A 27,600-nucleotide genomic window follows, 5' to 3' on the forward strand; every position below is an offset into this window, starting at 1 on the left:
AAGTTGTTTATTTCTATCTTGCTCAGCAAAGAGTCCGTAATATATCAAAAAAGCAAAATCTATTTTTCTTATTGTGCTACGTCCGTCAGCACCAGCGTCACAAAACATTTCCAGATTTACGATACGCTAACATTTCCATCCTACCTTAATATTCATCGACACTAGATTTTGATGGAATGTAACACACAAATTTTAGATATCAATATCAGTATTATGTAGCACTCTCATTATAAATCGAGTTTGTAACATTAAATTATTTGAATACAAATTGCACTTAATGTAGACTCGATATGCAGTGTCCCAGATAACTGGTTGTTGTTGTTGTAGCCTTCAGTCCAAAGACTGGTTTGATGCAGTTCTGCATGCTACTCTATCCTGTGCAACCTTCTTCGTCTCCAACTTACATCCTTCTGAATCTGCTTAATGAATTCATCTGTTGGCCTCCCTCTACGATTTTTACCCTCCACGCTCCCCTCCAATACTAAATTGGTGAGCCCTTGATGCCTCAGAACGTGTCCTAACATCCGATCCCTTCTCCTAGTCAAGTCGTGCCACAAATTCCTCTTCTCCCCACTTCTATTCAGTACCTCCTCATTAGTTATGTGATCTAACCATCGAATCTTCTGCATTCTTCTCCAGCACAACATTTCGATAGCTTCTATTCACCTATTGTCTAAACTAGTTATCGTCCATATTTCACTTCTATACATGGCTTCACTCCATAAAAATACTTTCAAAAATGACTTCAGGACATTTAACTCTATACTCGATGTTAAAAAATTTATCTTCTTCGAAAACGCTTTCCTTGTCATAGCCACTCTACATTTTACATCCTCACTAGTTCGACCATCATCAATTATTTTGCTTCTCAAATAGCAAAACTCATTTACCACATTTTCTCATTCTCTAATCTAATTCCTTCAGCATCACCTGTTTTAATTCGACTACATTCCATTAGCCTCGTTTTGCTTTTGTTGATGCTCATCTTGTACCCTCCTTTCAAGACTCTGTCCATTCTGTTCAGCTGCTCTTCCAGGTCCTTTGCTGTCTCTGACAGTATTACAATGTCGTCGGCAATCCTCAAAGTTTTTTTTCCTTCTCCATGGATTTCAATTCCTACACCAAATTTTTCTTTTGTTTCCTTTACTGCTTGCTCAATATACAGATTGGATAACATTCGGGATAGGCTACAACCCTTTCTCACTCTCTTCTCAACCACTGCTTCCCTTTCGTGCCCCTGACTCTTATAATTGCCATCTGGTATCTGTACAAATTGTAAATAGCCTTTCACTCCCTGTATTTTACCTCTGTCACCTTCAGATTTGAAAGAGAGTATTCCAGTGAACACTGTCAAAAGTTTTCTCTAAGTGTGCAAATGCTAGAAATGTAGGTTTGCCTTTCCTTAATCTATCTTCTAAGATAAGTCGTAGGGTCAATATCGCCTCACATGTTCCAACATTTCCTTGGAATCCAAACTGATCTTCCCCGAGGTCGGCATCTACCAGTTTTTCCATTCTTCTATAAAGACTTCATGTTAATACTTTGCAAACGTTACTTATTAAACTGAAAATTACACCTGTCAACACCTGCTTTCATTGGGATTGGAATTATTATATTCTTCTTTAAGTCTGAGGGTATTTCGCCTGTTTCATACATCTTGCTCACCAGATGCAAGAGTTTAGTCACGGCTGGCTGTCCCAAGGCTATCAGAAGTTCTAATGGAATGTTATCTACCACTGGGGACTTCTTTCGACGTAAGTGCTCTGTCAAACTCTTTACGCAGTATCATATCTTCCATTACATCTTCATCTAAGTCCTCTTCCATCTCCACAATATTGCCCTCAAGTACATCGTCCTTGTATAGATCCTCTATATCAGGGCTTCACAACATACGTGCACGCGGAGCAAGCTGTGAGCAGTAAGGCGCGAGCACGGAGCAGCGCGAGCACGCTACCCCCACTACCCGACCAGAGCGGAAAATGAGGAGAGTCACGTGGGGCACACAACAGCTGCCGCCAGTCATTGTAAATCCGTGGCCACCTGCAGGGATATCAATCAAGAATTATTACTGCGACAAATGAAACAAATAAAGGAGAATGTACACATGCCACATAACTTTATTAGTTTAGTGTATGCCTCTACATTCGTATTAATTTGTGAACTGTTACACAATAAAAGGTGTCACTGAAGTGTGGGATTCTCGGTTATCTTGTACTTTTTGTCCTTTACAATTGCGTTTATGTTCGGAGTAATTGTTCTTGTGCCTTGTAGGCGCAGCGTGCAGTTTAAATTTCGATCAGACAATGCGTTTCTCAGGCGCGTCTTGCTACATTTCATTGCAGAGAACAGTTGTTCACTAACATACGTGGAACCGAACATTGATATTATTGTAGCCGCCAGTTTGTGCAAACGAGGAAATCTATCCTGAGGGAAGTGTATGTAGAATTACAAAATGTTTTTCTTGTTCTGAAATTTGTCTCTATTCTCTGTCACATTGCAGGTCAATAATTTTTAGTTGCAGCTCAGGACGAATCTTTTCAATATTCGCTGAATATGGAGAGGCGAACAGATCAAAATCGCTGTCTAGTGCTGTCAGATCTTGAAAGTCTGGATCAAATTCTTCCTTAAAGGCAACTAAACTATCTGAATGACGTTCACAGTCTTTGTGAACATCTTTCATGGATGATAATTTAAGAAAATGAGCTAGATTTCCTGTGTCCAGCTGACTCACACAAAGTGTCAATTTCATTTTAAAAGCTCGTATTCGATCTATGAAATAAGTAATTAGCAGATCTTTACCTTGTAGTGAAATGTTCAAAGCATTCAGATGGCTAGTTAAATCTGCTAAGAACGCGAGATCACATTTCCATGAAGGCTCTTTCAATTCAGGAACACACATGTTATTTATTTCCATGAACACATTTATCTAATAGGCAAAAAAATCGATTTAATAATTCGCCACGACTAAGCCAGCGGACCTCGCTGTAATAAGGCAGGCTACCGTACTGGCTTTCTACACCCTCAAGAAAGCTTTTAAATTGCCTGTGTTGTAGTCCATGCTTCCTTATATAATTGGTTGTACGAACAACAACAACCATCACATTTTTTAGAGTGATACTCTTTGCACATAAGTTTTCCTGGTGGATCACACAGTGAACGCCCCTTATTTCATTCAGCACGGTCAGCTTTTGTATTTTCTCCTTCAACAGCGCAACGAAACCTGATTTTTTCCCTGCATTCGGCATGGTCAGTTTTTGCATTTTCTCCTTCAACAGCGCAACGAAACCTGATATTTTCTCTGTCATCGCTGGTGCACCGTTTGTAGACACTGAAACTAACGAATTCCACGACAATCCTATATTTTCAACACTTTCTTCAGCACTACTTAATATATCACCTCCGGTTGTAGTGTTCTTCATGGCTACTACACCGATGAGCTGTTCCCTCACCTGAAGATCTCTGTTAACACCTCTAATAAATATGGCAAGCTGCGCTGTTCCAGTGATAACAACACTTTCTTCCAGAGCTAGAGAATACGCCGTAAAATCTTTACAGATATTTGCAAGCTGGCTCTGGACGTCGTCTGCCATGTCCTGTATGCGACGCATAATGATCATGTTAGATAATGGCACAATCCAAAACTGTTCAACTTGAGATGGACACACATGTTCCGCTGCAACTACCAAACATTCTTTTATTAAATCGCCATCAGTGAAGGGGCGTAGGGATTTTGTTAAAAGCAAAGCAATTTTGTAACTCACTCTGCGAGCTGCCTCAGTTGATTTTTCTTCGTCGTCCAGATCTTCTTTGGGTAGCTTCCTTTTAAGTTTAATAACTTCCTGTGCACGATCTGGTCCATCACATTTTCCACTTCCGTAGTCTTTCGCGTGGTGCGACATATAATGTCGCTGCAAATTAAATTTCCTGAAAGAATTCAGCGTTTTGTGACATACTAAACATTTTGCAACACCATCTTTTTCTGTGAACAAATACAATTCCTCCCAATGGGGGTTGAACTGCGGAAGCATGGTTGAGGTTACACAACGGCGACTTGACATGATTCTTGACCAGCGCAATGACTGTTAGAGCTGATCATAGTGCTTTAAACGTTACACAGTCGGCGCGAATCCAATAGGCACGCTGCGGCCCTATTCAAACGTGCGCGCGCATTTTCCCTCCCTCCCCTCCATCACTACTCTGCGACCTTGCACCTGCTCGCGAGCAGGTGCCTGAGCAGACGCGAGTACTCGCGCTCAAAACCGGCCAGTTGTTAAGCCCTGCTCTATATACTCCTATCACCTTTTTGGTTTCTCTTCTTTCCTTAGGACTGGTTATAAACGAAAAATTTCGTTGGGATTTAGGTAGAAAATTGGCAACTTTGAAATAAAACCGGCTGATACCTCAGTTAATTTAACTGACCATCTTCACCTATTCCTGACTTCTTCATATTTACATGATTAAACTTATAACTGTCAAAGAATGGTGAGGTCTACAAGCTGTGAGATTAGAGGCCGTGTACAGGAGAGGTTGCTACTTTGCCATACATCTAACACATGCTTGCAGTTTTTGAAATTAGTTATTTGCATGATCTATAGAAAGAGTAGACACCAACTTGTTCACCTGTTCTTCAAACTTTATTCTCCACTGTAAATACTGAGGTATGTTCCGCAAAGTGAGCAATATACTTTAGTGTGGAAAAAAAACCTTGATTTCTGTTTGTGTTATCAACGACGAGAAAATACAATAATAGTAGATACAACAGTGAAGTCTTATTACCGTAGAAACCTAACTCACTTGAAAATATCTACGTATGCCATAAGATAGCAGAGCGTCAGCGATTTTCAGTTGTTCATAACGTCTTTATTTGCAGTTAGAGTCGTAAAGAACTTTAACAGTAATTGAGGAAATTTTGTAACTATTCGTTTTGTCTGTCTCAGGTGCACGACCGGTTTCGATGATAAATTTATCTTCTGAAATAAAACTAACGACTCGGGCCAATATGAGGTTTTATTTGCTTCTACATGGAGTTCTGAAAGCAATGGCATGATATTAGTCTTATTACCAATAACAGTCCAAGTCGTTTTTATGGAAGCTGACGACTAAATAAAGTTGAGTGATGGCACATAATGAGCTACAAATGGCAAATGAGAATTCATTTCTCGCAACTCATTTTCAGAAGTAAAAATTGGTCAGCTATATAGACATTCGATACGTCAACTACACCGTTCCCATTCACCTAATTATTTTACCCGTTCTTTCTTCTACCAGACTGTTTACATAAGCAGATATGCACCTGACTGGTCTCTCGGTTTTGTCTTGATAACGAAGAAAAAGCAAAAGCTATGAAGAAAGACGTTTTGGTGAAGTATGTAATACTAAATTCAAGACATGTGAATCATGTGATTGAGAACACAGTAGACAATTTAGAGTTAAGCGTATCTTACCAGTAGAAGCAGCAGCTTCCGTTCCCTTCTCGTTGACTTCAACGAAAGCTTTGTGCAGGACCTTGTCCACCTTAAGTCGCTCTTCGTCAGTAATTCCAGTGAAATTTGCGGCGTAGTCATCAAACATATCAATCATTCCAAGCTGAAAAATGGATACAGACTAAAGTTATGGCAACATTTGAGTGTCATTAAAAATTAAGCAAAATCATGAACACCACTACAGATGTCAAGTCATATTTCTTTGGGATACTCGAATTCGATCGTAGTGCCAGTGAGTGCTGTTATTTCGAGCATCGTATTGTAGGCAACCCTGTCTGCATAGAGTTAGAAAAGGGCTGAATTTCCCCTAACCGGAGCAAAATGGTCTTCCGAATTATGTCTCAGTGCATCCTTGGTACTTTTTCCAGAGTTATTAAAGAAGTTATCCAATACGTCGGTGTAGTTTTTTAGCGTAGTATGATACGGGAGCTATCCAGAAACACACCTCCGTTTTCACGCACCACGCTGTTCAGTTTTGGAACACAACCTACGACCAGCTTAGAGACAGAAGTGATGACACTTTCTGCAGGAGCTGACCATCATTTTGCAGGACAATGCTCAACCACGTACAGTGCAAGCTGTTACTGATTTGTTTGACCGATGGGGCTCGTAAGTGCTATACCACCTACTGCACTCCCCTGACTTAAGCCCTCGTGAGTTCAACTCGATTTCTAAACTGAAGAAACACTTCACGGCATTCGCTCTGCAAATTCGTCGGGCAGTAGACCGCGCCGCTCCAACTGTTAACACAACTGGCACTGCTAAGAGTGTCCTTCGACTTTTACATAGATGGCAACGGGTTATACACAATGCTGGTGACTACTCTGAAGGTCAGTAAAACTTTGAAACACGTATCTATTCTGTAAGAGCTGTAAATATATAGTGGCCACTGTTAAGGTTCCAACCCTCGTATAAACACCTGGTACTTCAGGATCAGCTGGACGCCGAGTCAAGACCTCAACGAGAGTGCTTCGGATATTGGCCAGCAGAGCCTGGAGGTCGTTGATCGAACCGTGACGTAACGGCCGCCTCAAGATACTTCCGCAGCGCCGCAGAACATGACCGTGGCGCTCTCGCTTCTGCTGACTGCGTCCGCACTTTGCTGACCCGACGGAGCTGTCTGCGTCTAGGTTAGAAAATCACGTATTTCTGATTAATAAATGTTTTGTTGTGAATGATGATTTCTTGGCGCCCTCGAGAGTGAACAGATCCTTTTCACGACACCCTGCGCGGTTCAAACCTAGCATCGGTAGCGGTCAGGATCTGGACACCTACAGTACTGAAAATGGACAATTCCTATGTATTTATGTATAATGTTGTATTGCTTATTGTTCCACATATACGGTTAATAGTTCGGATTGTAGCCACAGGATAGGAAAAGGTGGAGGGAAGTGTGTCTGTGTGATGGTGACAAAAGTGCGTCAATAGAAAATGTGCAGAACACGAGGACGGCTTGCCAACTGACAATGAAGTACCAGCCGATCGTTTGCTGTCGGACTGCGCATGTTCCAGCACGTATGAGAGGCTAAAATGTCTACAGTTCCAAGTAATTAGCGTCTCTGATAGATGATGGCCCTGTGTATAAAGATGTGGGGAAAATTACAAAGACTGATTCAGCTGCAGCTACTACTCTCATTTCGTGTAGCCTGTCATGTTACATCTGGCTTCCATAAACCACGCGCGAGATTTTCTTATGGTCTCACTCGCTAGGCACAAACCATTAGCTCTACAGAAAAAAATGAACCGTTTTTGTAGGAAATGTGATGTAGTTTTCGCTGGAGCCCATGGTTTTGCAGTTATTCAAGGCAAAAATACAAAAGTGACGCACTTCCACCACCACATACATCCCTTACTAACAAGGATGTCTAGTACGTTGTTCGCGGCACTCCCTCCTACAACTGACCGAAATTACCGTGAACGTGAACAGTTCCCAATATCCAAACTTTTTTTGGTCCCTATTGATTGGGCTGTTGTGCCTTTAGCGTAGTCGGCTATTTCGTGAAATTATTAATCTACAAGTGCCCGTGTGGGCAATGAAAGAAAACCGACTTGTGTAAACGTTACGCCTCAACTAATTACGTAGACAATCCTAGCCAACCTTAACTCTTACAAGAACAGTAGTTTCGTAGACGGAAGGCCTGATGCATAAAATGATGAGATTGTTTATTTTATGCTGTTCAAATTCACAAAAATTGTGAGGTAAAATTTACACAAACGTCAATTTGTAAACTCCCTACTACGCCGGTAGCGTAATAATACTAGTCAGTGGAGAAGTGAGAATAAGAAGTATCGTGCAGTCGCAAGTTTTCGTATGGTGGTAGGGGGAAGTGCCATGAACAACAAACTAGAAATCTTGACCGATGGGAGCTAAGTGGGGAGCGACAACTTGTGACAAAAGCTTTGTGCAGCCTAACAGAAACGTTTCATATTTCGCATTTTTTATTTTGTATGCTTCCTGGGACGTATTTCGGAGATGAATAAATGAGTTTTATTCAGTAAACAAACAGTTAATAACACAATCACGGTCAAAATGTTGAAAAATAGCAGCTCGCGAATTACAGAATTGTGAGGTGGTATTAGGTCTGTCGTATAGTAATGTGCAGCATACAAAACATCTGACTCCAAATAGAACAATTGTAATCAATGAGTTGGATCTAGACTTGAAACTGGTTTCAAGCGTACTAAGCCTATAGTAAACAGTTGTGACACGTCAGAAAACATTCAAATAGCGTGCCTCTCGCTATATTGTTACAGTTTCATTTAAGTTCAGTGTTGCGGTGGGTATCGCGATGCATTTGTTTAAAAATACGGCACTTACAAACCTTTAAAGTTGTAAATGACATACAATTGACACACGCCACTTAGATATACTTACTCTCGTTAGTGCGTCGTTAAGTTGTTTTGAGTATTCCATTTTGAATTTAGGTAAATACAAGTGCACACTTGTCTCATACATGTTGTTGACAGTGTCTTGGAGACTGAAGCTGGCAAGTTTCTCTTCAAGGCTTGCCAAGCCATCTACTTCTCTGGGCAGAAAAATCATCATGCTGAGTCTCTCTCCCTGTCGTAACATACATGGAAAGAAACGTGAGGAACAATTTATTCAGCACATATCCAAGACAGGCTTATCAACAATGTTATTAGATGGTCTTAAGTTCTCTCAAATGTTTTTCAAATTATTAGCAGTCAAGACATGTAGTGGTAATTGCTACATGACTCAAACATGCATCAGTGGAAATGAGTAGAGATCAAAACAAGCACAGAGAAGATTTGAAGCCAAATTCTGAAAATGCACAATTACGTTAATCCAACAGTATGTTTTAGATATCTGTAATGACAAATTTTGTTTCTCCACGAGCAACACTCACGGAACATTGGACGCCCACTCTCTAAATCATTTCGTCTACTCTCATCTCGCAATTGTCTTCCTCAAGTCCTTAAATACAGCAAGAACTAGAATATGGAATAATTTGTGCCACAAGTTACCCATTTCAAGTTCTAAAAATAAACTACTAGCCGTCTCTCGAGACAAGGAAAATTTTCGTTTATTTCTCATTGAAGCCATGTACACCACATCTCCGGTTTTCAGTACGTTACCCAGAACGTCAATGCTGCTTCCGTTTTATTTTATGCTTTATCTTCTATATTACCGCATGATATAATGTATTGTTTTTATTATAATTATTGTAATATTATGTATTATAATGTAAATACACTCATCTACTAATGTTAGCTACCAAGTAAATGTACCTCTACATCTCCCTTGTAAAATGGAAATTATGAAGTCTGATAGGAAGTATGACTTGTAATCCATGGTGTTTGTTGTAAACATAAAACAGCACTCGTGCTCATTAGTGCCCCTTGGAAGCGCTTTATATTAGGAAATATGTTAATCATGTGCGAAGCTAAACGGATAAATTCTGGGGTGCGGGCTTCCGTCAGGTAATGTTTCTTTGACCTGTAGCAAAGATTTTCATAATCGAAAAATTCCAGCCTGTTCCATTGTTCGGAGATCATATAAAATACTAGCTTCCAGGATTATTTGCTGATATGATTTACAGGGTGACTGTTACTGGACTGTATGAAATAAAATTGTCATAACTTCTGAACGGTTTGCGGTTGGACGTTCAAACTGCACGGTTGGTCGCGGGGCATGATGGGCATTAGTATGCGCATTATGGTTTGGTCTAGCGACGAAGGCCACTTTCGTTTGAATGGGTTCGTCAATAAACAAAATTGGGGCATTTGGGGAACTGAGGATCCTCATTTCGCGATCGAGAAGTCTCTTCACCCACAACCGGTGACTGTGTGGTGTGCAGAGTACAGTCACGGAATAATTGGTGCGAAATTCCTTGTAGGCACGCTGGCTACCGAATGGTAGGTGAAGGTTCATCACCATTATCAAAAGCGACCCTGATTTCGACAAGATGTGGTTCATGCAAGACGGAGCTCGATCCCATCGAAGCAGAAGAGTGTTTGATGACCAGGAGGAGCACTTTGGGGACCACATTCTGGCTCTGGGGTACCCAGAGGCCACTGGTATGGTCCTTGATTGGCCGCCATATTCTCCGGATCTGAACGCATACAACTCCTTTTTGTTGGGCTATACTAAAGACAAGGTGTACAGCGATAACTCTAAAACCATTGCTGAGGTGAAAACAGCCATTCAGGAGGTCATCGACAACATCGATGGTCCGACGTTTCAGCGGGGCATGCAGAATTTCGGTATTCGTCAGCGCCATATCATCGCCAATGATGGCAGGCATCCGAATATCTGTAGTGACTTTTACGTGTTGAATAAATTGTGTGCACGCGGTGGTTTGTCACTAATTTGCGTTTTTTTCTACATAGTTCAATAATTGTCACTCTATATATCACGACTTAGAAGAACGCGTGGGCCTACAACTGCAAAAGGATCACGCCTGCTACGTGAGTGTGGAAGCTGAAACATCATCTTCATGGCGACTAACTGAGTACGAATATGCCTGCCGTATTAAACCAGTTCGCCCACTAGCACATGCGACAGCGAAATCGCAGACGGAACATGACCTTCATGTTAAATTTTCGAACCGCTGGCTAAAAGAAAGCTGAGACCAGACCGGGAGATCAGTATATGTTAACGCAATGGGTCAAGGCGAAGCTACAGGGCAGAACGAGCGGGGCAGTTTCTTTCTGGTGTTATCAACGAACTGGCCTTTCATGAGCCATTAAGGCTTGTAGTGACACAAATTGACACAAGAGATGAAAAATGTGCTAATTTTGAAATAGATTGTGTAGGTCAGCTGTATTGGCAGTGTTTTACGGCACACACTGTAGTTAACGAAACACGGGCTACGAGCACTTTAGAATTAAAGTATTTGCTGCAGCGTAAGGAAGTGACGGCGAGAATAAACTCAGTGTAGGCCAGTGGTTCCCAGCCATTCTTAGATCATTACCCCTGAGTGCAATCAGATCAGTCAGATCAAATATAAATGATAGTTTGTGTGTGTGTGCGTGTTTTAGAGTGAATGACGAAGAAATTTGTGTAGGATCGCCAGTGCTACCCACAACTTCTTCTCAGACAAGAAAGAGCTATCCACAATGAGGGTGTACACTAGTTACAAAACGTACTTCCCCTGCTTTGTTCCTCTCCATTACGGCACTTGCCTGACCTGCACACTGCAATTGCAACCCCATTTAAAAGCACTCAAGTTAAAATGTGTGCACTGTAATTATTGTTTGTAAATCATTTGATTGTTGCACTCCATTCTCCTGAACTGGCAGAATGTGGACTTCAGGCTGTCAATGCTTTGTGTCTGTCTACAGTCGCTGATAATAATAATAATGATAATAATAATAATACTGTGTACAGAACTATAGTAGTCCTTATGCAGTTACTGCTGCATCTTGCTCACAATTCATTTCTCTCTTTCAATGCGAGTGATGAAGCAACTTCACGGCTACTGTAGGTACTACCTACAACTTGGAGAAGACATTTCCTTGAGATATTTAGCACTTGTTACATATATGTCTCGCTTTTATCATCAGTGATGTAAGGCACAAAGCACAACATAGGTGTGTAGTGGATGAACTGTGTGAGGAACCTGTAACGTCACTGGATTAATACTACTATTTCAGAAAAAGTAATTATTGATAACTTATTTAATCCACATTAGATTCTTACAAAATTGTGATAACAGTAACGATCTTTTGAATATAATTTAGTTCGTGACTGAAACAGAATCGAATCGTTTAGTTTTCTCCTCTCAGAAAATTTCATGTTATTGTAAATAATCAACAGGTTGGAAACCAACGGTGTAGGCGATGCTATTCTTTGCTGATATCGCGTCCTTAACACTGGATCACTAATACTTTTTACTATGGCTTGAGATACTGGAACAGAAGGACGTGATGTCGGAGCGGATCTAATTTTAATGTTGCGCGGCAACCACTACGGAATTAGAGAATTAAGTTTACTTGAACACTGAGACGTAATATCTTGTGATGGAAAATATGCAAGTTTTTGTTTTTTGTTTTTTTTTTTTTTTTTTGGTCAAAGAGAACTATCGTATAAACATATACCTACTCAAGGGTGAGTAATTTCATCAGTTTAACAACTCTGGAAACTTACGCTTCAAGTTTCATGCAGGCACGATTAGACATTCGCCTGTGCGGCTTTATGAGTGTTAGTCCGAGCCGGCACGCAAGTCCGGTTCCATCGAAAGAGGCCCTCTTATTAATAATTTCATCCCCCCAAAGCTGAGACGACTATATTCATACATCCTAGAGTGCAGTTGGCCAGGCAAGTCTGCAGTGTGAAATAAGTAAGTTTTTCAGGACAGGGGCGTGCAACGGCAGCGGTGCGGAGTTCGAAGGCTACAAGCTTCGTATCGCTACCACTTGATCGTTACGCCGACTGTACGAACCTACGTCGTACAAGTTGCCCTACCAACCTACACCGTACAAGTAAAGTTTTTAAACATAGGCATAGCTGGACAGCTTGAAATCTTAGATCCATTCAAAGCCACTCTGAATTAAGAGGAAAAAAATTCTTGGTGAAGTACATTAACATTTAACTTCACATTCACAGAACTTTCATTCCACCTTTTACATTTCAAATTTAATATTCTTTGGAGTAAATCACGATTTAAATTTCTCCCCTGTCTTTTTCTGTCGCCATACAAGTGGATTTTCAATCAGAGTAAAACAACCTTTCCAGAATTGACGGCTGATAGCATTACCACACTGAAGACACTTATTTACATCCGTACCCCAAGCTACGTTATGCTTCATGGTGGTGGATGCTTCAGATAATACTTCCCTTTTCAGTTCGTGAATGACGTGTGTGTGAAAAATGGCTGGCTACAAGATTCCTTCTTTTAAGGTAATTTTTCAATTGGTTTAACATCCCCTTAGAAAAATTTATGAATTACTGTGCTGGTAAACTTTTTACGTTATTTGATTTTCAAACAGCTGAGCAAAACTGAACGTACTCAGACATTTCTCTCTTTACTTATTCTGATCAACACTAAACTGACACACAATGTTTTTAGCGCAACGCAGTCTGACTTTCAATAATCCCTACAAAAGAATGGGCCTGACTAACAATAACCTATACCTTTCATGAATCACTTACCTCACAAAAATCGTAGTTACTCGAACTACTGCAATACAGCGAGCGCCAATACTACCAGCTAAATAAAAGATTCTAACCACTGATAGGCATAGTTAGCAAATGAAAGATTTTGATAGAGAACAAACAATGTATTTACCTTAATAGTGTTCAAAAGTCATTATATATCAGTTCATGGTCCGCAGCTCGTGGTCGTGCGGTAGCGTTCTCGCTTCCCACGCCCGGGTTCCCGGGTTCGATTCCCGACGGGGTCAGGGATTTTCCCTGCCTCGTGATGACTGGGTGTTGTGTGCTGTCCTTAGGCTAGTTAGGTTTAAGTAGTTCTAAGTTCTAGGGGCCTGATGACCATCGAAGTTAAGTCCCATAGTGCTCAGAGCCATTTGAACCATATCAGTTCATGACATCCAGTCTTACCAATTTCGTTTTTCTGACGGACACGCGTCCAGATCGTCCGATCTCAAAACTGCCATTTCTCTCCCCACATCCACCACTGCTGGCGGCTCACCTCCAACTGCGCAACGCTACGCGTTGTTCACACCCAACACTACAATAGCAAATACTCCAACAATGCAAATCAGCCACAGACTGCACACAGCACAGTCAGTGATTTTCATAAAGAGCGCTGCGTGGCTTTACCAACATAAAAACCTAAACAGCCTACTTACAGTTTGACGTCGTATTCCATCTTTTCCTATACTTGGCCTCGCATGTTGTCAGTATATTACATTTTGCAGGTTCTGTGTCTACATGTTTTATAACATCTACTAAACAAATAAATAAATGACACATTTAAAAAATATGAAGGTATAATACCATTACCAACTTCGAAGATTTTCTTCATCTTCAAATAGCTGGAATGCATTTGTATTTTATTTTTTTTTATTGTGAGGGGGGAGGTAATCAGTCTTCTCACTGGGGTGATGTTGCCCTATCCTCCTATTTAAGACAAATCTTACTTATTCTCGTTACATCGTTTCATGCTGTTTTTGATATTATTCTATATTCACTGATCAGATGCCCTTAACTACATACTTTTACAAATCATTGTCTCCTACCATATCTGGAGTGAATCTTTGCATTTCCTTTTCAGATTTTATAGCTGCCCTACCACATTCAGGAATCTGGTCTTCCACGATCCGGTTAGCAAACTGTAATTAAATTGATATAATTTTTTCTTGTCATGGCCACCTCCCAGTCTGGAGATCCGAAAGTGGGATTAATTCGGGATGTTTTATCGACTGGGATAGATCATGACTCTTTTTGCAATTACAGGCCACATATACCGTGGATACACATCACGTTTCCTTAATGCAGCCATTTCTACTGCCTTATGCGTCCCAGTGCCATTAAGGGCTGGCGATTTTTCCGCCTATTAGCGGTAATTTCCCACTCCAAGGGCAGGGTGATGCCCCCCCCCCCCCCCCTTGTGACCACTCCACCGTCTTCTTTGACAAGAGCGGTGGCACAACGCTGCTGATTGATACGGACCGCCGTTGCTGATTCAGAATTTACAACTGGCTGGGATGCAACCCGACACACAGGACGTTTTGTCTGTTAGTTAAAGACACTACCCCTAGACCAAGGTGACCCCTACACTTACATGTAAAACTATTAGTGAGTTGTTGAACGTTCACTATAACACGATTATAATAAATGTGCCCCATTTATTTTCGAAAATATGAATTTTAAGTGTATCGTGAAATATGTCTTTCATTAACGTATCACGGTTTTTTGCGAGATTTTTCAGAACAATCACGAATGTTTCGGATGAGTGGGTCGCGGTTAGAACAGTCTGATTTCACGTTAATGTAAGTTTCAACATTTGCTGATAATACACAGGAACTCTCAAATCAAATATATACATTTACTGCTATATAGGTGAAAAATTTGTGAAACAAACATAGTGGGAACTTGACTTACAGAATTTAACTGTATGTGTAACTGAGGTGGCATTCTACAAACAAATGTTGCGACCGAAAAGGGCTGAGCTTCTCGAAAACTGATTCAAGAAATTCGATTTTTCCTCTGGTGCAGGGAATTACACCCGATATGTTAAATAAGAAACGTTAGAGAGGATAGTAGTATTAATTATTTATGTGGATGAATACTTGTTGATAGGTCTTTCTTAGCATGAAAGTAGTGTGTGGCTTACTCAAGTAAGTGTTTTATTACCAGCAATTTAACACTGGAGGCACTAAAACCTCCAGACAATGTATCCTGAGACAACAGCAGTAAATACTGGACGTGCCAGAGGAACCTAGGCTTTGCTCAGGCAATTCTGAGAGAAAAACTTCTGTACTTGGCGCGCTACCACAGTATTTTACAAGATATTCTAAACACAGTTTTAACTGAAAAATGGAAGAAACCACTGACAGTCATCAGACAAGTATTATATAAAACTTCCAGATAGGGTTTTCGAAACCAAACAGGTTGAAATTTCAACTAATGATGGCAGAAAAATGAGATTTCCTAGTAGGGAGGAATAAAGATGAATCTGACGGTAGGTATGTAACAACTACCGCCTAAAACAGGTTCTTGATTTATTGGGCCAAAACATTTGTATTTAGTTTCTCTTCGAACTGCGTATTTCTTAGGAGATTTGAAGACGATATGGAATTTTTGAATACTGATCTCAACGTATGGTGTGAAAACTATCATAATTAAGAAGAAAATAAAATTGACCTGTTTAAGACTTGTTAATGATATAGTTGAATTAGGGAAAAAATTAACTAAAGACTTTCATTTCCTGTTTGACGCAAGATGAAGAACAAAACTTTATCTAAACCATCTTATCGAAACTCTTACATGAGCCGCAAAACTTTACGTCGTCTTATGTATATGTATATTTATAATTGTGTAATGTAATTAATAAAATGCATTGGAACATTATTTGTTATCATTTTTAAACTTTTCTCGCTATCCTTTTCCCTAAGGTCCTTAATTTTCCGTTTTGATATTATTGCATTTACTTTTCAAGCACAACAACATAAATCCTTTTTAACGCACAAAATCAAAAATATAAAAAATAGAGTGTGGAAATCAGATGTGTAACTGAATGTTATGACGGCTTTAGGGCTCTTCATAACGCCATTTCTTTTTAATGTGCACCACAACCTCATCAGAAAAGTATGAAATATGTAGGCCTAAGTTTTAGCCTAAAATGATCAGAATAAGACTTCAGGGCAACAGTTTCCCACGAAATGAAACAACCCTCAGGTTTCTGGGATGACAAAATTCCATTTTATAGAAGTAAAAACTGCAAGGTAACCTTATCACATGCTACCGAAACATTTTCTGGGAAATGAGAAATTTTTAAGGCGAGAGAGGGAGAGGAAGAAATTTCTCCTTTTGATTTTTTATGTCTCCCTTACTGTTAAATTTATTTAATTAGAGTCAACTACAAACTCCTGCACAAAGAATTGATTTTCTGCAGGTCCTCCTGCCTCCACTCCAGTTTTATGCATTTAGGATTTTTCTAATTTTAACAGTTTCGGGAGATTTCTGACGACTTTCAAATCGTTTATAAATATCGTGATCAAAATTGAGAGAGTATATGAAAACACTGAACGAGTAGCTCAGGATGTAAAGGAAGATGAAAACTGATAATCATGGGGGACTGGAAAGTTATAGTAGCGGAAGAAACAGAGTAGAGGCTTTCGGGAGACTACGGATTTGGTAGCAGGAATGAGAGGGAAGAGAGATTCCTTGCATTCTGCATTAAATTTCATATAGTAGTAACGAACACACGCTTTATGGGTCACATGAATCGTAGAAGAGACAGGAAGGTAGCAGCTGAGTTACATCATGGTGAGAGAGAGATTGCGAAATCACATACTGAACTGAAAGACGTACTCAGGAGCAGGTATAGACTCAGATCTCAATTCAGTGACGTAAGAGTGGTGTGAACTTTAAAGAGAGTCGTTAGAACGAATATGCACAGAAGTGAAATACGAAATTTCTGAGGAACGATCACGTGTGCGTTAAGTTCTGAGCCTGGAAGTAACGCAAAAATGAATGTCTCAGTAGGCAATTCAGTTCTAAAGGGAGTATCCCTAGAAAAGGACCTCACAGAAGCCGAACAGTCAAGTACAAGAAAGGTCACTGCTAAGAAAACTTGGGTAACAGAAAGAAACTTCAGTCGATAATGGAAAAAAGACTGAAATGATAATTAAATGGACACCCTAGCTGCAAACAGGCGTTGATATTGAAACGTCCCCTTACAAACATTATACATATGAAACGTCCACTTAGAACAATTGTACAAGACTGTGCTTAACCTGGCACACAATAATTTTAGCGCAACGCAATCTGACTATCAAAAATCCCTGCAAAAGAATGGTCCTGACAAACATTAAACTATACCTTTCACAAATCACTTACCTCACAAAAATCTTCGTTGCTCGAACTACTGCAATACAGCGAGTGCCACTACTGCCAGCTAAATAAAAGATACAAACTACGGAAGGCACTAACTACTGATAGTCTTAGCAAATGAAAGATTCTAATAGAGAACAAACAATGTATTTACCTCAAGATTCATAATATATACAGCAGTTCATTTGTTCCATTATGTGTAACTGTTGCTGTGTTTGTCTCTGGTGTTGTTCCATTGTGTCTAACTTTTGAAGATTTTGTCCCATTTGTCTCTGATTTTGTTCCATTTGTTGCATTAATTGCAATAATAATGTATTAGTGTCTGGAATCTGTTTCTCTATGCTTTTCGCCAGCAGTGGTGGATGTGGGGAGAGAGATGGCGGAGTTTTGAAAAATGTCATGAACTGCTGTATATATTATGAATCTTGAGGTAAATACATTGTTTGTTCTCTATTAGAATCTTTCATTTGCTAAGACTATCAGTAGTTAGTGCCTTCCGTAGTTTGTATCTTTTATTTAGCTGGCAGTAGTGGCACTCGCTGTATTGCAGTAGTTCGAGCAACGAAGATTTTTGTGAGGTAAGTGATTTGTGAAAGGTATAGTTTAATGTTTGTCAGGACCATTCTTTTGCAGGGATTTTTGATAGTCAGATTGCGTTGCGCTAAAATTATTGTGTGCCAGGTTAAGCACAGTCTTGTACAATTGTTCTAAGTGGACGTTTCATATGTATAATGTTTGTAAGGTCTCATGATTTTCATGAACAATAGTTTGCAGTTCTTTTATGGCTGCTTCGTGATTCTGTAATGCATTTTCATGCCGCGAAAAAATAGGCTGAAAATGCTCACAAATTTGTGTTTTTACGTCATTACAGACTTTTTGACATTTCGATTCAATGTTATGTAACTCAGTAGTTAGATCTTCACGTGTTTGTTCAAGTGTGGTGTCTAACTTCCGAAGATTTTGTTCCATTGTGTCCAACTGTTGCAGCTTTTGCTGTGTTTGTCTCTGATTTTGTTCCATTATGTGTAACTGTTGCTGTGTTTGTCTCTGGTGTTGTTCCATTGTGTCTAACTTTTGAAGATTTTGTTCCATTGTGTCTAACTTTAGAAGATTCTGTTCCATGGTGTCTAACTTTTGAAGATTTTGTCCCATTTGTCTCTGATTTTGTTCCATTTGTTGCATTAATTGCAATAATAATGTATTAGTGTCTGGAATCTGTTTCTCTATGCTTTTTGGCAGTGCATTTTCACCGGCAACATTCACATTGGTTAAGCACAGTCTTGTACAATTGTTCTAAGTGGACGTTTCATATGTATAATGTTTGTAAGGGGACGTTTCAATATACTTCATTGGGTACATGTTGAAAATGTGTGCACCGACCGGGACTCGAAGCGCGGATCCCCTGGTTACATGGCAGACGCTCTATCCATCTCTGCCACCGAGAGCACAGATGATAGTGCGCGTGCAGGATTTATCCGTTGCGCGCTCCCTGTGAGACCCACATTCCCAAAATGTCCACACCACTACATTTGTAGTGCGCCTAAGAGATGTTTGCCCATCGTATCATTACTCGTGGCAGATTAATCTACCAAGTCCCGTACGAGTTCCGGCATAGCATAGTCATTACTCGTGGCAGATTAATTTACCAAGTGACGTACGTGGTAGATTAATCTGCCACGAATAATGAGTATGATGGGCAAACATCTATTAGGCGCACTATAAATATACAGGGTGTTACAAAAAGGCACGGCCAATGTTTCAGGAAACATTCCTCACACACAAATAAAGAAAAGATGTTATGTGGACATGTGTCCGGAAACGCTTAATTTCCATGTTAGAGCTCATTTTAGTTTGTTCTTCCACCTACGCTCAATGGAGCACGTTATCATAATTTCATACGGGATACTCTACCTGTGCTGCTAGAACATGTGCCTTGAAAAGTACGACACAACATGTGGTTCATGCACGATGGAGCTCCTGTACATTTCAGTCGAAGTATTCGTACGCTTCTCAACAACAGATTCGGTGACCGATGGATTGGTAGAGGCGGACCAATTCCATGGCGTCCACGCTCTCCTGACCTCAACCCTCTTGACTTTCATTTATGGGGGCATTTGAAAGCTCTTGTCTACGCAACCCCGGTACCAAATGTAGAGATTCTTCGTGCTCGTATTGTGGACGGCTGTGATACAATACGCCATTCTCCAGGGCTGCATCAGCGCATCAGGGATTCCATGCGGCGGAGGGTGGATGCATGTATCCTCGCTAACGGAGGACATTTTGAACATTTCCTGTAACAAAGCGTTTGAAGTCACGCTGGTACGTTCTGTTGCTGTGTGTTTCCATTCCATGACTAATGTGATTTGAAGAGAAGTAATAAAATGAGCTCAAACTTGGGAAGTAAGCGTTTCCGGACACATGTCCACATAACATATTTTCTTTATTTGTGTGTGAGGAATGTTTCCTGAAAGATTGGCCGTACCTTTTTGTAACACCCTGTATATTTGTAGTGCGCCTAATAGATGTTTGCCCATCATACTCATTACTCGTGGCAGATTAATCTACCACGTCCCGTACGAGTTCGGGCATAGCTATGCCCGAACTGGTACGGGACTTGGTAAATTAATCTGCCACGAGTAATGACTATGCTATGCCGGAACATATTTTCTTTCGTTGTGTGTGAAGAATGTTTCCTGAAAGTTTGGCCGTACCTTTTTGTAACACCCTGTAGTGGTATGGACATGTTGGGAATGTGGGTCTCACGGGGAGCATGCAAGGGATAAGTCCCTGCAGGCACACTGTCCTCTGTGACCTCGGTGGCTCAGATGGATACAGCGTCTGCCATGTAAGCAGGAGATCCCGGGTTCGGGTCCCGCTCGGGGCACACATTTTCAACATGTCCCCAATGAAGTATATCAACCCCTGTTTGCAGTTAGGGTGTCCATTTAATTATCATTTCATTCTAGCAAAGCTGCATGGACATCAACAGTAACTTTTCTTTCGGGAACAGATACTACCGTCATACATAGGAAAAAATAATACAAAAACGTTCAGGGAATGTAAGGAATACAGCAATACAAATCACTAAGGAATCAAACCGAAAGCAAATGTAGGGACGATAAAGCGAAATAGCTACAGGAAAAGAATGAAGAAATCGAAAAGAAACTGGTCATCTGAAGGACATGTTCAGTATATAGGAACGTCAAAGAAGCATTCAGTGAAAGTAAAAGCCGTCGTTATGAATTCCACTGTTAAGTACAGCGGAGAGCAGTGAGGTGTGAAGCGCTCCTTTGACGGTCTCTACGACGAAATTTGCCTAAATGATAGAAGAGGAAACGAATGTTTTTCAGACCTAAGTTATCTAGTATCAGTGTCAGAGTTTGATACAGCTTTGGAAGTGTTGAGAACAATCAAGGCAGAAGTGACTAATATCTTGGCATTGTAGGAAGAAACAACCGAACGACTATTCGAGTTAGAGTGTGTGGAACTTATGAGAATAGTGTCACATCATCGGTTTCTGGGAGGAATAACAACCGCACCATCGTGAAATTATTAAAGACTGATAAATGTGAGAACAATCGTAAAGTAGCTCAACATCCAAGTTGGTCACAGAAGTAATATATGAAATAATCGAAAACTGAGGATCTGTTAGATGGTGATTAATTTATTTTTAACAATGCTAAAGGCTCTAGAAGGTAGTTCTGAAGTTTATAATAGAGGCAAAACTGAAAAAAGTCAAGATTCCTTCATAACAGTGATCGACCAAGATAAAGCTTTAGACAAAACAACGTGTTTGAAATCTTCACCAACAAAAATAGGGGAGGGGGGTTATGGGCGCTCAACATCGAGGTCATCAGCGCAACAAAAATGGTGTAAATGGCTCTGAGCACTATGTGACTTAACTTCTGAGGCCATCAGTCGCCTAGAACTTAGAACTAATTAAACCTAACTAACCTAAGGACATCACACACATCCATGCCCGAGGCAGGATTCGAACCTGCGACCGTAGCGGTCACGCGGTTCCAGACTGAAGCGCCTTTAACCGCACGGCCACACCGGCCGGCACAAAAATAGGTTCTACCTATAGGCATGTACTGGGTGTTTCACAGTTCCTGTTACACACTTCTGAAGATTGTAGAGGGGACTTAGTAAATCAAGTTTTACACAGAAACCCATGTCCGGAAACGTCATCCAACAATGCTACAGAGCGTCGAAGTTAAAGGCACCAGCGCCTGTAAATGTACATATGCACAGTGCGGTTCTGTGATGATGCTATAGACTCTCTAGGACGACGGAGAAAGATAAATGTATCAGTCTGAGGTAACGGTCCCTGCACTGGAAACGAACAAGTCGAAAGTTGCAAGCGAAAACCGTTATGATGCCTCTGACAGTGAAATATATGTATTGGTATTGTTGTTGCCGATATCGTAGAGTAGAAAACTTGTAGAGGTGGTAGTATGGACCAAAACAAGGAAAATATGTCTAGTAAATGTACTCTCTAAAACTTATACGTGAGGAGTTATGAACACTTGCTCATCTGCAATCCGAGAGGTATTAGGCGCTGCAGTCATGGACTGTGCGGCTGGTCCCGGCGGAGGTTCGAGTTAGGTTAAGTAGTGTGTAAGCTTAGGGACTGATGACCTTAGCAGTTAAGCCCCATAAGATTTCACACACATTTTGATCATCTGCGATACTGTGAAACACGTTTCACAGTATCTCACGTAAGTTGTGAACAAATCAATGAGAATTTGCAGAAAATAAATGCGTGGTGTAATGACTGGCAGCCATCTCTCTATATTGGTACGTGTAACCTACTGCGTATATGTTGTTGTTGTGGTCTTCCGTCCAGAGACTGGTTTGATGCATCTCTCCATGCTACTCTATCCTGTGCAAGCTTCTTCATCTCCCAGTACCTACTGCAACATACATACTTCTGAATCTGTTTAGTCTATTCATCTCTTGGTCTGCCTCTACGATTTTTACCATCCACACTGCCCTCCATCACTAAATTGGTGATCCCTTGATGCCTCAGAATATGCCCTACCAACCGATCCCTTCTTCTAGTCAAGTTTTGCCACAAATTTCTCTTCTCTCCAATTCTATTCAATACCTCCGTGTTAGTTATGTGTTCTACCCATCTAATCTTCAGCATTCTTCTGCAGCACCACATTTCGAAAGCTTATACTCTCTTCTTGTCCAAACTATTTATCGTCCACGCTTCACTTTCATATATGGCTACACTCCATACTTTCAGAAACGACTTCCTGACATTTAAATCTATACTCGATGTTAACAAATTTCTCTTCTTCAGAAACGCTTTCCTTGCCATTGCCAGTCTACATTTTATATCCTCTCTACTTCGACCATCATCAGTTATTTTGCTCTCCAAATAGCAAAATTCATTTACTACTTTAAGCCTCTCATTTCCTAATCTAATTCCCGCAGCGTCACCCTTTTAAGTCGACTACATTCCATTATTCTCCTTTTGCTTCTGTTGATGTTCATATAACAAAGCGAAAATCCCCATTAATGTACGAGTACAAAATAAATTCCCAGTCTTTGGAAGCGGTTACATCGGTGAAGTATCTGGGTGTGACTATTCGAAATGATTTCAAATGGAACGATCAGATTACACAAGTAACGGTAAGGCGAACTCTAGACTGCGGTTTATTGGTAGAATCCTGAAATGATGCAGTCCTTCAACAAAGTAAATTGCTTACAATACTTTAGTTCGTCCAGTCTTGGAGTATTGTTTGTCTGTATGGGACACTTACCAGTTGGGTCTGATTCAAGAGACTGAGAAGGTCCAAAGAAGAGTGACAAGATTCGTGACTGGTACATTTAGTCATCGTGTGAGCGTTATAAATCTCATACAAAGTTTGAAGTGGGACACACTTGCAGATTGACGACGCGCTAAGTGGAAGGGGCTCTTCACTACTTCCAATATCCGATATCCGCCGAGAATGTAGAGCATATATTATTACCACCAACCTTCAAATCGCGCAACGATCACCATTCAAAGACAAGGTAAATAAGAGCTCGTACTGAGGCGTTCAGACAGCCGTTTTTCCCTCGCGCGATCCGCGAGTGGAACAGAGGGGTGGGGGGGGGGGGTGGGGGGGGGAATATGGCTTTGGCGCGAATAGTGCCCTCCGCCACACACCACTTAGTGGCTCGCGTAGTGTATATGTAGATGTAGAACAAGTGCTCATAGCTCTTAAGGGTAGCGTTCTCGCTTCCCGCGCCCGTGTTCCCGGGTTCGATTCCCGGCGGCGTTAGGGATTTTCTCTGCCTCGTGATGACTGGGTGTTGTGTGATGTTCTTAGGTTAGTTAGGTTTAAGTAGTTCTAAGTTCTAGGGGACTGATGACCATAGATGTTAAGTCCCATAGTGCTCAGAGCCATTTGAACCATAGCTCTTAAGGTATACATTTTGGAGTCCATGGTTACCAGACATTTTTTCTTGTTTTGCTATAAACTACCACCTCTACAAGTTGTCTACCCTACAATCTTAGCAACAACAGTACATGTACTCCAATGTCAGATGCAGCAGAACCGTTTTCGCTTATAACCTTCGACCCGTTCGTTTCCGGTACAGGGACCCTTACCTCAAATTGATACGTTTATCCTTCTTCATCATCCTAGAAAGTCTGTAGCATCATCGGTGAGTCACTTTGTGTATACATACATTAACAAACGCCGGCGTCTATAAATTTGACACTGTAGAGTCGAGGGATGATGTTTGCGGACATACGTTCCTATGTAAAACTTCTACAACCTCTAGAAGTGTGTAACATGAATTGTGAAACACCCTGTACAAGACCTGAGGACATTTATTGTACTGCTGAATGGGTCGCTTATGTTGTGCAGGACGTAAAAGACACACGTCGGCATTGTGGTTGATTCTTAGATTTGCTTCTGGAGGAGGCCGAGTGGATACTCCGGCACACACAATTAGATCACGTTATTGAAACTTGAACAAAACAGAATACAGAACACTGAAACAATTCATGTCCACATGACCGAGCGAGGTAGCGCAGCGGTTAGCCCTCTGGACTCGCATTCGGGAGGACGATGGTTCAAACCCGCCTCCGGTCATCCTAATTTAGATTTTCCGTGATTTACCTTAACTGCTACTGCAAATACCGGGATGGTTCCTTGAAAGGGCACGGCCGACCTTCTTCCCCATCCTTCCCTTGTCCGATAGGACCGATGACCTCGCGGTTTGCACCCTTCCCCAAATCAACCAACCAACCAAAAATGTCCACAGGAATGTTACGTGTACTTGTTAATGTCACTGAACGCTATGACGTATCACTTGATACAGCGCAGAATAATAGTAGGTTCTCTCGATACACAATATACTATAAACTTCGCTGCATTGTTCTGTCTAATAACACTCTCGCGCTGCTGGCTCTGTAGTGAGACGATGCTATTGTCTTCGGCAATGATTTCAGAGTGAGTTGAGCGCCAATGCGTTCTGACGCAAGTCGGTCTTCATCAGAGACGGCGTATCAGTGCTCTTGAGGCTGTGTCTACGCCGACGTCTGTCATTCGTCGCTGCGTCTGGCAGAGCGACTGCGCTTGCTTGTGGTTCCGTCGTGACATACCAACTTTGTCATGGTGCCTCGTTCCTCGGATGACACCACATCTAGAATAACTATTCACTTGCTGTCCAAAAATGATTACTTACTGACGCATTTGGACATAGAGCATCATCAGAACATTAGAAATAAATGCCTTCATATAAAGTTTGGAGTTAGATGTGTCATCTGTCTGCATCAGAGCATAACTTCAGAATTTTTGAGCAGCAAGTGACCAGTTATTCTAGGGACCGATTCTTCAGTGGAGGCAAACGTCTCCTTAAGTTTACGTTATGATCGCACTTTAAGTTACATGTACAATGTCAATGAGTGAACTGTACCAATGGAAGAGCAAGAGCGATGTTTTATCTGATGACTTTGTTATGCTCAGTGAAAGTGAGGGAGAAATGACATACTATCCATGGAGACTAAGTGATTAACTAATTACGTTCTGTTTCTTAAAGTCGCTATCGGAAGAAAATATCGCAGTGCTCCGTATTGGTTTCCATCAGCCAGTGGCGATCGTCATTCTACAGGCGAATGATGAAAACGCTTGCAGCACATGCTTTTAGTCTTAGGTTCATCTGACTGTCACGAGAAAATATAAAAACTAAAATAATGCAAATTGAGAAAGTATTACAGGAACAGTTGAATAAGTACATACCAATGAGCGTAAAATATGAAGTGCAGTGTCAGGTGAAGATAAGCTGGCAAATATAAATATGATCTATATGTCTCAAAAACTGAAAATTTTCACAATATGCAAATGCTGTAATCGTCTATCTGTGACAGCGATCATCAACCGCCAGTCACAGTTGTATCTGACGTAGGCTAACATGTTTATCTAAAGAAGGGCGCTACTTCAAATTATTTATATCTCGCACAGTAAATAAGAATGTATATTACGTTCTAAGAAATGAATAAGTCAGTATCTTAAATTCCTCCGTGAAAACTCTGTAATTTTATAACTAAAGTAACACTTTCTATGTTTTATAAGTACTTTAGTGTAACATATGATTTTCATTAAAGGTTTCTCGACATTACTGCACCAGTCGCCTTTTGTCCTGTCTTCAATTTTTATTGACCCATTACCGGTTTTGTACCGCCTAGCGGTACATCATCAGATGGTACACATTTATTGATTGTTTGCAGCAGTGTAGGAGTTGTGTAGCTGTGGTAAGACATATGAACAAAACATGTAAACACTGAGTGAGGCGAGAATTATTCAAATTATGGGATCGATTTTGTTGCATTACTTATAGTTACTAATATTCGTTGGTTGGTTGTTGGTGCACACGGTATTCTGGAAAATATAATGAAAGCTTTCCAGTAACGTTAATATTACTACAATTCACACACTTTTCCACAGGTTACACGTTCCACATGCTTTATATAACGTAAATAAACCGAGGAGCATAACTAAAGTTCTGTCAAAGAGTTTGTCTTAGAGCACAGAATCTCTTTGTTCAGCTCTTGTAATACACGCTGGCGACGGTAAGTATGTATCTCTTTCTCTATTGCAAAAATAACATGTAAGAATATGACAAAATTTACATGTGCGATTTATAAAATCTATTAAAAAATGAATTTGGAGGATATTACATCAACAACTTTAGCACTGAAATTTCGTTTGATATTTCCTTTATCTTTCTTTTAATTAACATTGATCAATAATACTTACGAAATACACAATAAACATCACAGCATTAATTTTTACATATGTTTAACTATACGTCATCGTTTATTCGCGTTTTGTAGACCATGTGGAGCTTCTTATCTGTGGCTAAGTGTGTGAAGTTCACTAAAATTAACGTCAGTGGAAAATGTTCATTATGTTTTACAAAATACCGTGTGCACTAACAAACAACCAACGGTTACTAATAACTATAAGTAATGCAACAAAATCGATCACATGATGTGAATAATTCTCGCCACATTCAGTGCTTACACGTTTCGTTTACATATCTTGCCACAGCTACATGTCTCCCACACTGCGGGAAACAATCAGTAAATATGTACCATCCAATGAATCGGTAGACGTTTCGACACCAGTAATTGAGGAACCAAAAAAAAAAAAGAAAATGGCGACCAATTGCAGCAACTGCAAGAAAGCTTTATTCATCACAGTCGCAGTGATCCTCATCCGTAATGGATGCAAGTTTTATGGTTTTGATTTACTAAATGTGGTAATTTACTTCCATAATTCTTCTAAGCTCTCCTAATTATACATGAAATAAAGAAAAGTTGCGATAATAAAGAGTAAAACTCAAAGGGAATATACGGAATCAGATTACATGTCGTAGTTAGGTAACATGAATTCATGTCCGTAGTTACGAGATAACTTAGGTGAGACTTTTCTGAGAATGTACGTCTGTAACACTTAATTGAATGGAAGTCAGTCAGGGGCTATGAGGTGTGGGGTTACAGGAGAATGCTGAAAATTAAGGTCCGCTGCAGAAACAGAGAGGAAAGAAATATGGGGAAAGCGCTCACTAGAAGAAGGGACAGGACAAGAGGACCTGTGTTAACATTTCATGAAATTGCTTTCA

The 27,600-nt window shown here is 40.5% G+C and overlaps 1 protein-coding gene across 2 annotated transcripts in view; it reads right to left on the reverse strand.

Moving 5' to 3' along the window:
* The window catches only part of LOC126162935 (serpin B4-like), a 91,678-nt gene that overhangs the window by 2,904 nt on the left and 61,174 nt on the right, over positions 1 to 27,600 (reverse strand). For both annotated transcript variants that reach the window (XM_049919759.1, XM_049919758.1), the window contains exons 6-7: positions 8,359 to 8,544; positions 5,445 to 5,586 (exon numbers count right to left, since the gene is read on the reverse strand). In XM_049919759.1, coding sequence (XP_049775716.1) covers positions 5,445 to 5,586; positions 8,359 to 8,544 — 328 coding nt within the window. The remainder of the gene's footprint in view (positions 1 to 5,444; positions 5,587 to 8,358; positions 8,545 to 27,600) is intronic.

Source organism: Schistocerca cancellata, chromosome 2 (genome assembly GCF_023864275.1).
Source record: "Schistocerca cancellata isolate TAMUIC-IGC-003103 chromosome 2, iqSchCanc2.1, whole genome shotgun sequence".
In the NCBI taxonomy this organism is placed as follows: domain Eukaryota; kingdom Metazoa; phylum Arthropoda; class Insecta; order Orthoptera; family Acrididae; genus Schistocerca; species Schistocerca cancellata.